Source organism: Scyliorhinus torazame, chromosome 1, assembly GCF_047496885.1.
Source record: "Scyliorhinus torazame isolate Kashiwa2021f chromosome 1, sScyTor2.1, whole genome shotgun sequence".
Lineage (NCBI taxonomy): Eukaryota > Metazoa > Chordata > Chondrichthyes > Carcharhiniformes > Scyliorhinidae > Scyliorhinus > Scyliorhinus torazame.
In genome coordinates this window covers 183,955,034-183,970,219 of record NC_092707.1, presented here as the reverse complement: position 1 = coordinate 183,970,219, position 15,186 = coordinate 183,955,034, and the positions used below count along the sequence as shown (strand labels likewise).

General features: G+C 47.9%; 1 protein-coding gene across 5 annotated transcripts in view; it reads right to left on the bottom strand.

Annotated features, from left to right (window-relative positions):
- The window catches only part of LOC140418151 (zinc finger MYM-type protein 4-like), a 397,827-nt gene that overhangs the window by 51,121 nt on the left and 331,520 nt on the right, over positions 1-15,186 (bottom strand). For 4 of the 5 annotated variants that reach the window (XM_072501573.1, XM_072501589.1, XM_072501592.1 and 1 more), the window contains 3 exons: positions 9,132-9,285; positions 3,980-4,095; positions 919-1,182 (listed from right to left, as the gene is read on the bottom strand). In XM_072501573.1, coding sequence (XP_072357674.1) covers positions 919-1,182; positions 3,980-4,095; positions 9,132-9,285 — 534 coding nt within the window. The remainder of the gene's footprint in view (positions 1-918; positions 1,183-3,979; positions 4,096-9,131; positions 9,286-15,186) is intronic. The other variant, XM_072501581.1, reaches the window with a different exon arrangement.

Below are 15,186 nucleotides of genomic sequence, written 5' to 3'. Positions count from 1 at the left end.
CCAGCTTGGGTCACTGTCTGTGCGGAGTCTGCATGTTCCCTCCGTGTGTGCGTGGGTTTCCTCCGGGCGCTCCGGTTCTCCCCCCCCCCCCCCCACAGTCCAAAGATGTGCAGGTTAGGTGGATTGGCCGTGCTAAATTGCCCCTTGGTGTTCAGAAAGGTTAGGTGGGGTTACGGGGATAGTGGGGAGGTGTGGGCGTAAGTCGGGTGCTCTTTCCAAGGGCCGGTGCAGACTCGATGGGCGAAATGGCCTCCTTCTGCACTGTAAATTCTATGATTCTAAAGTAGTTTACTCAAAGTGAAATTCAACACTCAGATAGATTCCAGATATTGAACCTCTAAACACCAGGTATGTACATGTAGTACAAGTTGGGTTAGTGCTGAATCTCCATTTAAAGAAAATAATAGAGCCTGATCTCGGGGAGACTAAGATTTTGTGGGTGTTGCTTTGAAGATGTCAAACCAAAAAAAGACTATCGGCAAATGCTTCCAACTTGCTGACCATTAACCTGACACAGACATGGATTCCAACAATGAACAGCAGTAAGGTTAAGGGTTATTTCCTCTTTTGCTCAGATATACTCAATCCAATTATCAAGCCCTTGCTTTTGCCTCAGCCGAGATAAATTAATCCAGCACAGGCAAGGGATCGAAACTGGACTGCAGCTTGTTACTAGCCACTGAGCCAACAATCAGCTCTTCAGAAAGAAAAAGTGGAAGAGGAGAATTGGGCACATTAAATATGAAGGGTAAACTTAAATCCATTCTTCAGGAAATTAAATTTGTACATTACTACCACTTTCGACAAAGCTTCAATACGTCCCTTAACTTGAAAAAACAGATGTTGGAGAGTTTACCCTTGCAAAGGGCACAGAAATACTAGACAACAGTTAAATCATCGTGCATCAGAAAATTTTACCTTGTACTCAAGCAGCTCAGGCTTAGAGGAGAACAACCGCTGGCAATACTGGCATCTCAATCTGATTAGTGTACGAGCCACTGTCACCTGCTGGGATTGTGCAAGCCTCTGTAACCCTGCTGCTGCTGATGCGGTGACAGAAGTTGAAGAAACCACAGGAGCACCAGCCACTACGGAAGCAGTGGATGGAATGTTTACCGCTAACTGACCCTGAGACAGGGGTACAACAGTTTGAGAGCCTGGGGCAGCCTGGCTGAATAATCCCTGTAAGAAAAATAAATACTATCGAAATCCATTCTTTTGAATACTAGGCACAAATTTCATAGAACCAGCTTCTCGAATATATTTCAGTCTAGTGAAACAAAACTTTTTCTGCCAATTGTAATTTGATTGTTCTGTTAAAGGAGGACGATTATAATCATACGATAAAGCTGAACTTTTTACTTTAAATTACAAGTTGAAAATGAAAGGTTAATCACTGCAATCACCATTCATTAAGTCATTCAGTTGCATTATTTCCCCAAAAATATACTTACTTTATGAAGAAAATTGTAAAATTAGGTTTTCTTACAGTTCAACCGAGATATTACCAAAAGTACAATACATTTCCAACTTCTTTTCATTCAGCACGTGACACTCGGAGGTGCCTCAAAACAATTGCAATTATACTTGATATTTACAACAGCAATTACACTTGATACCTGCAAAAACATTCCAAGACAACAATACCACCCGAAGTGCACTACAGTTTCCAGCATGAGCCCCAGGCTTTCATGTCCCTTAGCATGTAGTCTGAGACCTTGGGATGTGACAGCCTATGACACAATCATGGATAATACTTGACACTGCAAGACCAACAAATTTCAGGCAGATCGAAGAGTGCCTTTTCTAGATTGATGCTTGCCTTGGGATGCATCCTTGGGAACAGCCTAGAGAGCAGTGTCATGCGCCACAGAGTTGCTCAGGATGAATGTCAACAAACACCACTGGACCTCATTCCAGACTTTCTTTGCAAAGCACATTCAACAAAGTGGGTCATGGTCTCTTCCCCATCACAGTCATCTCAAGGGCGGGTGTGAGACACAATGGGTCTGACAGGAGGGTCTTTCTCGCCACCAGTGAGCCTATATCTTGGCATTTGTTTGAAACTTCTGGCAAGAGGTATTCTGCTAAATGACTTTGAAAGTCTGCGCCTAGCATACTGCACCTAGGCTCCTGGCCTTGACTCATTCAAAATTAGATCCTTGAGACATAAAACATAGCGTGAATCTTTTAAAACATGTTATATAGCAGGTGCGGTGAATTATAGTGCATGCACAGCGAGAAAGACTGGGAAAGTCAAAATGATAGCACAGAAACATCAAAACCGGCATAGCCAATTCAGCTCTTTACCCCTGTCCCAGCATTCAATGGTATTACAGCTGATTTGTATCTCTACTCCATGCACTTGTCTTGGCTCTATATCCTTTCATACCTTTGGCTAGCAATAAATCAATGTCAGATTTAAAATTAATTGAGCTGGTATCCACTGCTTTTTTGTGGAACAGTGAGTAACCAGCAATTCTATCACCCTCTGCATGAAGTGTTTTTAAAAAATTTCTTCTGGATGGCCTGGTTCTGATGTTATGTGCACTGCACTGACTTCTGGCGGAAATAGCTTTTCTCTATCTACCCTATCAATTCCTTCCAAATTTTGAAAAACATCAGCCACATCATCCTTCAACTTTTCATATTCCAAGAACGTAAGCATAATTTACACAACCTCACAATCTCCTCATAACCTTCTACGGGATCTGCGCAGCACTCCTTGCTAGGTCAAATATCCTACGGTGCAGTGCTCAGAACTGTATATAACATTCCACATGTGTTCTAACCAGGACTTTGTACAACTTACAAAGCATACCCACATGGCTAGAACTATCTTACATTGAAACGACTGTACCACTATTGCATTTAGTAGCTGACTTTTTTTAGTCCACTCACACATGCCAAAAGGGAGTGCGAGCAGATTGTCAAAGAAAAACACTGCACACAACAAACTGCTTTTTGTTTTGAAGAAATCTACTTGCTTTGTGTACACCCGGTTTTAATTTATGGCCATTTCACAATCCATTATGATGAAGTTGAGATAAAATTGTGTTGCCAGATGTCCAAAACACAAAACAAACCACCACCTCAAATCAAACGTATAGCTACACCACTGGCACCTATCCGACAATGTGGAAAATTGCTTAAATGTGTCCTGAAAAATATTATACCTGCAGTGGTTAGCACTGCTCCTATTTCAGCCTTGGGTGACTGCCTGTGTTTCTCCCCGTGTCTGCGTGGATTTCCTCCGGGTGCTCCGGTTTCCTCCCACAGTCCAAAGATGGGATTAGGTGGATTGGCCATGCTAACTTGCCCCTTAGTGTCCAAAAGGTTAGGTGGGGTTACTGGTTTACGGACATAGGGGGTGGAGTTCTGAACCTAGGTACGCTGCTCTTTCAGAGGGTCGGTGCAGACTAGATAGGCCTAATGACGTCCTTCTGTATTGAAGGGATTCTATGATTCTATGATAACAAGATCAGAGGCTGGGAATTCCTCTGCGAGTAATTCACCTCCCAACTCCACAAAGTCTGTCCACCAGCGACAAAACACAACACAGGAGTGTAATGGAGTACTTGTTTGCCCAGTATGGCTCCAATGGAAGAGGTTGCACATATTTTTCATTGCTGTAAATAGTAACTCCTTGAAAGAGGCTGGCAGTTAAGCTGATAATCAAGCTCTTGAACATTGGGCCATCAAAAATTAATGTAATACTACTAGAATTCTTTCAGTATACCTTTCCAGCAAAAATTGTGAATAGGATCAAAAGCATGCGGAAGAAATGACCTTTCCATTTTACTACGTCATGTCGCCTTCCTCAACATTAAATGCAAAATGCACAGAACACACTGGATGTCCAAAAGATGTGGTAGTACATTGCCCTGGAGCTAACAAAACACAAAGCTGTAAGTTATGCTGTCACGGTGAAGGAGGTTGTAGAGTGAAGAAAAATATATATTTGTTTGAAAAATCGTACCTGAAACGATGCCACACAGTTATAACTGCAGAAATTCCGAATACTACCATCGGACATAGCAAGATGATACTGAGGTGTCATCGTCACTTTACAGTAATTGCACTGAACACTGGTACCTAATCAAATACAAACAGAAAATCATGTCCAAAACTGCCACATCAGCTATAAGCATCACGTAAAAGAGAAATATAAAATATTAACTACAGTGAACTAATGACAGACTAAATAGTCCCACATCACGCTACTAAACCCAATGTTGCATTTACTTCCATTTATGTGACTCAGTGCTCACATATCAAGGCCAAGTCAGGCATAATTTTAGGACGCTGTCAGTAGCTTCTCAACAGAATGTTTGATTTCAGAAGACGAATAAGATATTCCTAGCACGGGCTTCCGGTGGCGGCTATGAAGGAGTAAGCCGCACATTTGGTGGCTCCCGCTCGGGTCGGACTTTTGAACCTTTCCCGATTTTTTACTGCACTTGAATTGAAAAATTGATGAGAGGTAATTGTGTACTGAATTCCCACATCGGTGCATGAAAAGGAGGACTAGAAGTGCTCGCAAAAGCAGAAACAGACGAACGGAGAAGGATTGGGCTGAAGCTGCGGCGGGTGGAAGCATGGCGGAGGACTGGACCTCTGGCTTGTCGACCCAGCGGTCAATGGAGCAGCTGATGCAAGCTATCCAGGAGGGCTTTGTCAAGCAGAAACGGGACTGCTTGGACACGATAAAAGAGTCAATTGAGCAGCTGAAGTTTAGATTAGATGCCCAAGATCGGGCGATCCAGAAAGTAGAAAAGGCGCGGGCTGACCAGGAGAAACATCAAACTGCGGTGGAGTTGGAGGTGGGGATGCTGAGAGACCAGCAGAAAAGGCTCCTGGAGAAGGTGGAGGACCTAGAGCGTAGGTCCCGCCGGCAGAACTTGAGAATCGTCGGGCTCCCAGAGGGGTCCAAAGGAGCGGACGCTGGGGCAAACATAGAGGACACGTTCGAGAAGTGCTGGGGGATGGGGCATTCTCCCGATCCTTGGAGGTGGACAGGGCTCACAAGGAAACCGCGGGTGGTGTTTGAGGCGGGTAGAATAGTTTTGGATGTGGGAGGTCGGTACATTATGGTCAGTGGGAAATTGAAGGGGGTGCAGGTGGTACTAGTAAATGTGTATGCGCCATATCGGGACGATGTGGAGTTTATAAAGAGGATGCTGGGGAAGATACCTGACCTGGACTCACATAATTTGGTCATGGGAGGGGACTTCAACAGTTATTGACCCCGGCTTCAACTGGTCAAACTCAAAAACAGGCCAGGTGCCAGCAATGGCAAAGGAACTAAAAGGGTTCGTGGTGCAGATGGGGGGGGGGGGGGGTGGACCCATGGAGATTTGGGCAGCCGACGTGAAGTAGTTCTCCTTCTACTCACAGATGTACTCCCGGATCGATTTCTTTATTCTGTGCAGGACTTTACTGACGGGGGTGGTGGACACTGGGTACTCGCCGATCACAATCTCAGACCATGCTCCGCACTGGGTTGATCTACAGGTTAGTAAAGACAGTAACCAGCGCCCGCACTGGAGGTTAGACGTTGGACTTTTAGCTGACAAAGAGATGTGCGGGCGGCTGTGGAAATGTATTCAGAACTACCTGGAAGTCAACGACACGGGAGAAATTTCAGCAGCGGTGGTCTGGGAAGCACTGAAGGCGGTGGTCAGAGGCGAGCTGATCTCGATACAGGCCCATAGAGAGGTGGACAGGGCAGAGACGGACCGACTGGTAAAGGAGAGACTACAGATCGATAGGAGGTATGCGGAGACCCCAGAGGGAGGGCTTTTAAGGGAACGGCGGAGGCTACAGGCAGAGTTCGGCTTGTTAACCACAGGGAGGGCGGTGGAGCAGCTGAGAAAGGCAAGGGGGCAATCTATGAGCATGGGGAGAAGGCCAGCAGAATGCTGGCACAGCTGCTTAGAAAAAGGGAGGCAGCCAGGGAGATAGGGAAAGTAAAGGAACCTGGTGGGAGACTCAGCAGGGGTGAATAAGGCGTTTATAGTAGGCTCTCCAGGTCGGAACCCCCAATGGGGCTGGAGGGGATGAGGTATTTCCTAGGGAGGCTGAATTTACGAATGTGGACGGGGAGCTGGTAGAAGGGCTGGGGGCCCCGATCGGGTTGGAAGAGGTAGTGGAGGGTCTGAAGGCCATGCAATCGAATGAAGCTCCGGGGCCGGACAGGTACCCAGTGAAGTTCTATAAAAGGTTCTCTGGGATATTGGGACCGTTGTTGACGAGGACATTCGATGAGGCAAGGAAGAGAGGGGTGCTGCTCCCGATGATGTCACAGGCAACGATTTCGCTGATTCTGAAGCGGGACAAGAACCCGGAGCAGTGTGTGTCCTACAGGCCGATATCCTTGCTGAATGTGGACGCCAAACTGCTAGCCAAAATTTAGGCCTCCAGGATTGAGGATTGTGTTCCGGCCGTTACTGGGGAGGACCAGACATGGTTTGTTAAGGGAAGGCAGTTGGTGGCCAATGTAAGAAGGCTATTAAACGTGATCATGATGCCCCCAGAAGGTAAGAAGGTGGAGGTAGTGGTCGCAATGGACGCAGAGAAGGCCTTTGATCGAGTAGAATGGGAATATCTGTGGGAGGTGCTGGGAAGGTTCGGTGGAGCGGAGTCGCTTTACGCAGACGACCTGCTCCTGTATGTATCGGACCCAATAGAGGGGATGGAAGAAATCATGAGGATTCTGGGGGAATTTGTCCAGTTTTCAGCGTATAAACTAAATATGGGGAAAAATGAGATGTTTGCGGTCCAAGCGAGGGGACAGGAGAGGCAATTGGAGGAGCTTCTGTTTAGAGTAGTAGGGGGGAGCTTTAGGTATCTCGGCATCCAAGTGGCGCGGGAATGGGATCAGCTGCACAAATTAAATCTGGCCCGATGAGTAGACCAAATGAAGGACGATTTTCGGAGCTGGGACGTGCTCCCGTTGTCACTAGCTGGGAGGGTGCAGACGGTGAATATGACGGTCCTCCCGAAATTCCTGTTTGTATTTAAGTGTCTCCCCTTCTTTATTCCGCGGTCCTTTTTTAAACGGGTCACCAAAGTGATCACTGGCTTTGTCTGGGGAAGCGAGACCCCAGGAAGTATGGATGGGGGGTTCCGGAGATGGCAGAGAGCAGAGATTGAGAGGGTGGGGGATATGTTTATAGAGGGGAGGATTCGGAGTATGAGGGCGCTGGAGGAGACGTTTAGATTGGCGAGGGGAAACAAATTCAGGTACCTGCAGGTGCGGGACTTCCTACGTAGACAAGTTTCAACCTTCCCATTCCTACCACCAAGGGGGATACAGGATAGGGTAGTTTCCAAGAGGGTGGGTGGGAGAAGGGAGTGTCTCTGACATTTACAAGGAACTTATGGGGTCAGAGGACACGCTGTCTGAGAAGCTGAAGCGCAAGTGGGAGGAGGAGTTGGGAGGAGAGATAGAAGATGGTCTATGGGCGGACGTGTTGAGTAGAGTCAACGCATCCACAACATGTGCCAGGCTCAGCCTGATACAATTTAAGGTTGTTCACCCCGGACTCACATGACAGTGGCCCGGATGAGCAGATTCTTTGGGTGGAAGACAGGTGTGCAAAGTGTGCGAGAGGGCCAGTGAACCATGTCCACATGTTCTGGACATATCCAAAGCTTAGGGGATTTTGGCAGGGGCTTGCAGATGTCATGGCCACGGTGTTCAAAACAAGGGTGGCACCGAGCCCAGAGGTGGCGATTTTCGGAGTGTCGGAAGATCCAGGAATCCAGGAGGAGAAAGAGGCAGATGTTCTGGCCTTTGCTTCCCTGGTAGCCCGGAGACGGATACTATTAGCATGGAGGGACTCAAAGCCCCCGAAGTCAGAGACCTGGCTATCTGCCATGGCTAGCTTTCTCTGTTTGGAGACAATCAAGTTCACCATGAGAGGGTCAATGTTAGGATTCGCCCGGAGGTGGCAACCGTTTGTCAGCTTCTTTGCGGAAAATTAATCGTCAGCAGAAGGGAGGGGGGGGGGGGGGGGGGGGGGGGGGGGTTAGTTTAGCTGAGTAGGAGGTGAATAAAGGTGGGACCTGTAAGGGAGGAGGACAGCTTTTGCACTATGTTTATAAATTCATGTACATTGTTTATTTTGTTATTGTTGTAAAACCAAAAATACCTCAATAAAATGTTTATTAAAAAAAAGAAAAGGTCAAATTTGAACTGAGGGGAAGGATGGAGGGGTTCTACAATTCATGGGCGTTATTCAATATGAACTTTCGAGAATAGGATCACATTGAACATCAGGGAGGTTGGGGGGAGGACAACTGTATGTGTTAATGGTGACTATGGGTGATTCCTGATTCCTTTTTGTCATTTGTTTCTGTTAACATGCAGGCCAATGTCTGGGGTTTGGTGGGAGGAATGGATCGTTGTTATTGATATGGGGATTGACATTACATTCGTTACTGATTATTGTTTATTGTTGGGTGTAAATTTGGGAGAAAATGAGAAAAAGGAGAATAAAAATATTTAATAAAAAAACACCAGAAAAAAGATATTCTGAGCACATTATATCTTCACAATTAAGAATGTGTTGTGTTTAAACTCAAAGAGAATTCAAATAAGTTGATTCAACATAATTAACTGTAGCTAGATCTCTAGTTATTCGACAAGCCATACTTCAAACATTCAATCTTTTCCAAGTGAAGCTGAATTAAAACAGATTCATATAGGGAGTCCAGGTACTTTGAAATACATGCAGGAAGAGAGACTTAGCACCGGGACACTTTTTAATTCAAGTTCACAGTCATTTTAGCTTCCCCTGTCTACTTTTATGTAATACTTCTCTCAGGAAAATGACCTCAATAAAGGCCAGCTCCAAAAACAAAGAAACACATTGTTCCACAAATGCAAGATTCGCTCATGCTGGTAAAGTTAAATTTGTTGGATTGTATAGTCAGCTTGCATCATAACACAATCATACTGACACCCCTCTACTTCTTTGCAAATCCAAGGGAGACTGGTACAATCAACAGACACCCCAAAAAGTGTATCTCACAACTTCAGACCCAAAGATTGATGGCTTCAGAGTTGTACAATACACCTCAAAATGTGCGACAGTTTTACAGTGCATTTTAAGAAATTATACCACTACCTTGTGTAGTCACCACGTGCACTCGAAATGCTGAAAGGCAGTTAACTGAGCAAAATAATTCAGCTTTTCCAAAAGAGTTTGTGTTTTCAATCATTTCGGCAGATGTTCTCAGACATTTACACCAAGCACAGGGAGTAATCGTTGAATTTTTCTGTTACAAGAATAGCAAGTATTAGGTGTAAAACAAGGATTCAGATTGTTTTACTACTTCATAAATAAGAGAAGCAATTTGAGCTGTATAATTCATCCATAATAGATGCCTAGATGCCTAATATCTGCGCTCCAGACTGGTGCCAGCGTTATGCATATGCAGACAAATCACAAGCTCCAACTTATTGTAGCACTTCAGGGAGGTAGAGAAACAACCATTTATACTGGTTATTCAAATCACGAGGAAAAAATGCCCCCAAAATTCTATACATACAAGACCCACTTTTTATTGCAACATTGCTGTCATATTCTCTACACAAAAATCTCTAATCACACAATAAGTGAAGGTGCAATTCCACTAAGCAATAATTACAGCAACACATTATATTGATAATAATGTCTTTGTGCACCATTACGACAAAACTATAACCTTCTTATTTTTAATCATCTGAAATCACACTGAATTCCATACAAGCATTTTAAGATACGAACAATAATTTCCCCATAGGTTATTACAGGTGTTTTCTTTTAAAAGATTTACAACATGATTGCAGTGCATGTCTGGAATAAGCATAGGATCAACACGTGGAGATAGGAAAGAGGAAGAACTAATCTTGCTGTGGCACTGTCCAGAATTAAACATTAATTTGACAAAGAGTCACTGGACTCGAAACGTTAGCTCTTTTCTCTCCCTACAGATGCTGCCAGACCTGCTGAGATTTTCCAACATTTTCTCTTTCGTTTCAGATTCCAGCATCCGCAGTAATTTGCTTTTAAAACATTAATTGCCAGCTTAGCCGAATGGTTGCAGTCTCACCAACAATTCAGATGGTCACGGTTCAAGCTAATTACATAATCAGTGCAGTGCTGAGATACGGAAATGTTCTGGAGGTTGGACATTACACCAGGGTTTACAAGTATATATAAATATTAAAAAGTATGTTTCACAGAAGAGAAGAAGAGTATTCAAAGTGTCTCACCAATATTTTGCCCTCAACCAACCCCAGTAACGGATTAATTGATCATTTATCTAATTTGATGTCTGTGAAACTTTGTTACCTACAAAATGGCGACAGCATCGGTCACCATAACTACACTCCAATTAGGTAATTAATTAGGTATGAGGACTTCCGATGGCGGCCATAGAATGAGTGGTCGCACATTTGGCAGCTCCCGCACGAGGCGGTCTTTTCAGTCCGTTTACCCGGTTGTCAGGTAGATGTTTTGAAGGAAAAGCGTGCAGGAGTGGTGGAAGAAGACTCTCCTCCACCGGTGAATAGAGTCATGGACCAGAAGTGGGTTAAGAAAGGAGTTGCAAGAGCAAAAAACACGTCATGCGACACGGGGAAAGATGGCAGAGAGTAAGGGGTCGGCCCTACCAGCCAATGGTCGATGGGAGCAGCTGGTGGACTTTTTGATCGAAAAATTCAGTAGGCAGAGGATGGAAGCTCGACCGTGTGGAGGTGGGGCTGAAGGCCCAGAGCCAGGCGATCCAGAAGGTGGGAGGCGGTGGGGGAGCACGAGGAGCAGCTTACCTCGTTGGCAGCCAAAATTGGATGTTGAGGGATACCCAGAAGGGGCTCAAGGAGAAAGTGGAGGACCTGGAGAAAAGCTCCCGGAGGCAGAATTTGAGAATTGCGGGGATGCCACAGTGCATTGAGGGAGCAGTCACAGGCTCTTATGTCGCCAAAATGCTGGAGATGCTCTTAGTGGAGGAGCCTTCGACCGACCCCTGAAGGTTCATCAGGCGCATCGGGTGCTGATGAGGAAGCCGCAGGCTAACGGGCTGACCAGGGCGATGGTGGTGAGGTTACATTGATTCCTGGATAAGGAGAAGATCTTGAGATGGGCCAGGCAGACGATGAAATGTACCTGGGAGGTAAAGAGCTCAGGGTATACTAGGACTTGGGTGCGGAACTGGCCAAGAGGAGAGTGGGATTCAACCAAATCAAGACTGCCCTCTTTAAGAAGGGGGTGAAGTTCGGGATGCTGTACCCCGTCCACCTCTGGGTGACCCAATGGTCGAGTGTATTATTTTGGAGCACTGGAGGAGGCAATGGAGTTTGAGAGTGACAATGGGCTGGCAGGAGGAGGATATTGAACTTTGGAGGAGGCGTGAGGCGATATTGGTTCTCTGCCTCCCTTGTTGGGGTTTTCTTTTGTTATTGCTCTGTTTATTGGGGGGGGGGGGGGGGGGGGGGGGAGAGACCAGGGGCAAACCTCTTTTCAGTCAGGGGTCTTTTTTCTTTCTTGTGGGTTTCTTTGACGGGCTGCTGGAGGATCGAGGTGAGTGCACCTTTTCCCTTATTGTTATTTGCGGGGGGTGGGGGGAAAGAAAGAGAGGAAAGGAGACTGTTTGTGATGGTGAGTGGGGAACTGGAGGGAATGCCAGTGGTCTTGATAAATGTCTATGCCCCAAATTGGGATAAAGTCAAATTCATGAGGCGGGTGCTAGGGAAGATTCCGGACCTGCACTTGGACCACGTGCTTCTCCCTTGTGCACAGGGTGTACTCCAGGATCGACTGCTTTGGTGATGGATAAGACTCAGCCGGCGTGAGTGGTTGGCTCGGAGTATTCGGTGATTGATGTCTCGGACCACCCGCCACATTGGGTGGACTTGCAAGTGGACGGTGGGCAGGGGGCAGCGCCCACAGTGGAGGTTAAGGTTAGATGTGGGGTTGTCAGCAGATGAGGTGTGTGAATGAACGAGGGCTGTTATTCGGGGGTATATGTAGTGGAATGAAAGTGAGGATTCGGCAGCCACGCTATGGGAGGTGCTAAAGGCAGTGGTCAGGGAGGTGTTTCTATCAACATGGGCACAGCGGGACAAGACGTAGCAGGCAGAGGTGGTGAGGCTGGTGGATAAGATCCTGCAGGTCGATAGGAGGTATTCTATAGGGAGAAAGCGAGTTGGATGTTGGCACATCAATTGAGGAAGCAAGGGACAGCGAGGGAGATTGGAAAGGTGAACGATAAGAGGGGAAAAGTGGTCTTAGACCCGGGGGATGAATAGGTTTTTTTTTTTTTTTTTTAATTGATAATTTTTATTAAAGGTTTTCATAAAATATCAATAACAAAATGAAAAAGGAACCCAACAGAGTTAAGTACAAAACACAGTCCAGAAAAACAACCCTCCATACCCTCTACCCCTGTACATAAATAATAAATTAATATTAACACCCCGACTTAATACAACAAGTATATACACCCCCTCAGACCTTCCAGTGTAAATAACAAAAACAAAAAATAATAAAGTGACACCCCCCCCTCCCCCGAGTTACTGCTGCCATTGACCTATGTCTACCGCTCTGCCAGGAAGTCTAAGAACGGTTGCCACCGCCTAAAGAACCCTTGTACCGACTCTCTCAAGGCGAATTTCACCCTCTCCAACTTAATGAACCCCGCCATATCGTGTTCCAGGATTCCACGCGAGGGGGCCACGCATCCTTCCACTGAAGAAGAATCCTTCGCCGGGCTACCAGGGACGCAAAGGCCAGAATTCCGGACTCTTTCGCCTCCTGCACTCCCGGCTCCTCTGCCACCCCAAATATTGCGAGCCCCCAGCCCAGCTTGACCCTGGATCCTACCACCCTCGACACCGTCCTCGCTACGCCCTTCCAAAATTCCTCCAGCGCTGGGCATGCCCAGAACATATGGATGTGATTTGCTGGGCTCCATGAGCACCTAACACACCTGTCCTCGCTCCCAAAAAACCGACTCATCCTTGTCCCAGTCATGTGTGCCCTGTGCAGCACCTTAAACTGTATGAGGCTCAGCCTCACGCACGATGAGGAAGAGTTCACCCTCCCCAGGGCATCTGCCCACGTCCCTTCCTCAATTTCCTCTCCCAACTCCTCCTCTCACTTACCTATTACCCCCACCAGCGAGACCTCCTCCTCCTCCTGCATCACCTGGTAAGTTTCCGAAATCTTCCCCACTCTTTCTCCCCCCCCCCCCCCCCTCGGGAGAACACCATGTCCTGTACTGTGTGTGGCCGTAGCCACGGGAATTCCGCCACCTGCCATCTGGCAAATGCCCTTACCTGTAAGTACCTGAAGGTGTTCCCCGGGGGGGAGCCCGTACTTCTCCTCCAGCTCACCCAGGCTCGCGAACTTCCCGTCCACAAACAGGTCCCCCAACTTTCGTATCCCTGCCCTGTGCCACCCGGCAAACCCTCCACCTGTTCCTCCTGGGGCGAACCGGTGGTTCCCCCGGAATGGGGTCCCCGCCGAGGCCCCCACTTCCCCCCTATGCCGCCTCCACTGCCCCCAAATTTTGAGGGCAGCCACCACCACCGGGCTAGTGGTATACCTCCTTGGAGGGAGCGGCAGCGACGCCGTTGCCAGCGCCCCCAGACTCGTATCCACACAAGACGCCGTCTCCAGCCTCTTCCATGCAGCCCCCTCCCCTCCATCACCCACTTGCGCACCATCGTCGCATTGGCGGCCCAGTAATATCCACAGAGGTTGGGCAGCGCCAATCCCCCCCTATCTCTACTCCGCTCCAGGGCCACCCTTCTCACCCTCGGAATCCCTCGCGCCCACACAAACCCCATTATACTCCTGTTAACCCGCCTGAAAAAAGCCTTTGGGATAAACACGGGGAGGCACTGGAACAGGAACACCTTGGGAGCACCGTCATTTTAATTGATTGCACCCTACCCAAGGACAGCGGCAACGCGTCCCACCTCTTGAACTCCTCCTCCATTTGCTCCACCAGCCTTGTAAAATTAAGCCTATGCAGGGCCCCCCAGCTCCTGGCCATCTGGACTCCCAGGTACCTGAAGCTCCTCTCCGCCTTTTTTAGTGGGAGCTCGCCAATCCCCCTCTCCTGGACCCCTGGATGAACTACGAACAGCTCGCTCTTCCCCATGTTGAGCTTGTACCCCGAAAAGTCCCCGAATTCCCGAAGAATCCTCATTACCTCCGGCATTCCTCCCACCGGGTCCGCCATACAGCAGCAGGTCGTCCGCATAAAGTGACACCCTGTGCTCCTCCCCACCACGCACCAACTCCCTCCAGTTCCTTGACTCCCTCAGTGCCATAGCCAGGGGTTCAATCGCCAGTGCGAAGAGCGGGGGGACAAGGGACACCCCTGACTCGTCCCTCGGTGAAACCGAAAGTACTCGGACCTCCTCCTGTTTGTGGCCACACTCGCCATCGGGACCTCATACAACAGCCTAACCCACCTGACAAACCCCTCACCAAACCCGAACCTCTTCAGCACCTCCCACAGGTACCCCCACTCTACCCTATCGAAGGCTTTCTCAGCGTCCATCGCCACCACTATTTCTGCCTCCCCCTCCCTCGCCAGCATCATGATAACGTTCAAAAGCCTCCACAAATTCATGTTCAACTGCCTCCCTTTCACAAACCCCGTGTAGTCTTCGTGGATGATCTGCGGCACACAATCCTCAAGGCCAAGAGCTTCGCCAGCACCTTGGCATCTACGTTTAGCAACAAAATCGGCCTTTAAGACCCACACTGCAGGGGATCCTTGTCCTGCTTCAGGATCAAGGAGATCAATGCCCGGGACATCGCCGGGGGCAAAGCCCCCCCCTCCCTTGCCTCATTGGGGCAGCCGGTAGCATTGTGGACAGCACAATTGCTTCACAGCTCCAGGGTCCCAGGCTCGATTCCGGCTTGGGTCACTGTCTGTGCGGTGTCTGCACATCCTCCCCGTGTGCGCGTGGGTTTCCTCCGGGTGCTCCGGTTTCCTCCCACAGTCCAAAGATGTGCAGGTTAGGTGGATTGACCATAATAAAATTGCCCTTAGTGTACATAATTGCCCTTAGTGTTGGGTGGAGGTGTTGACCTTGGGTAGGGTGCTCTTTCCAAGAGCCGGTGCAGACTCGATGGGCCGAATGGCCTCCTTCTGCACTGTAAATACTATGATAATCTA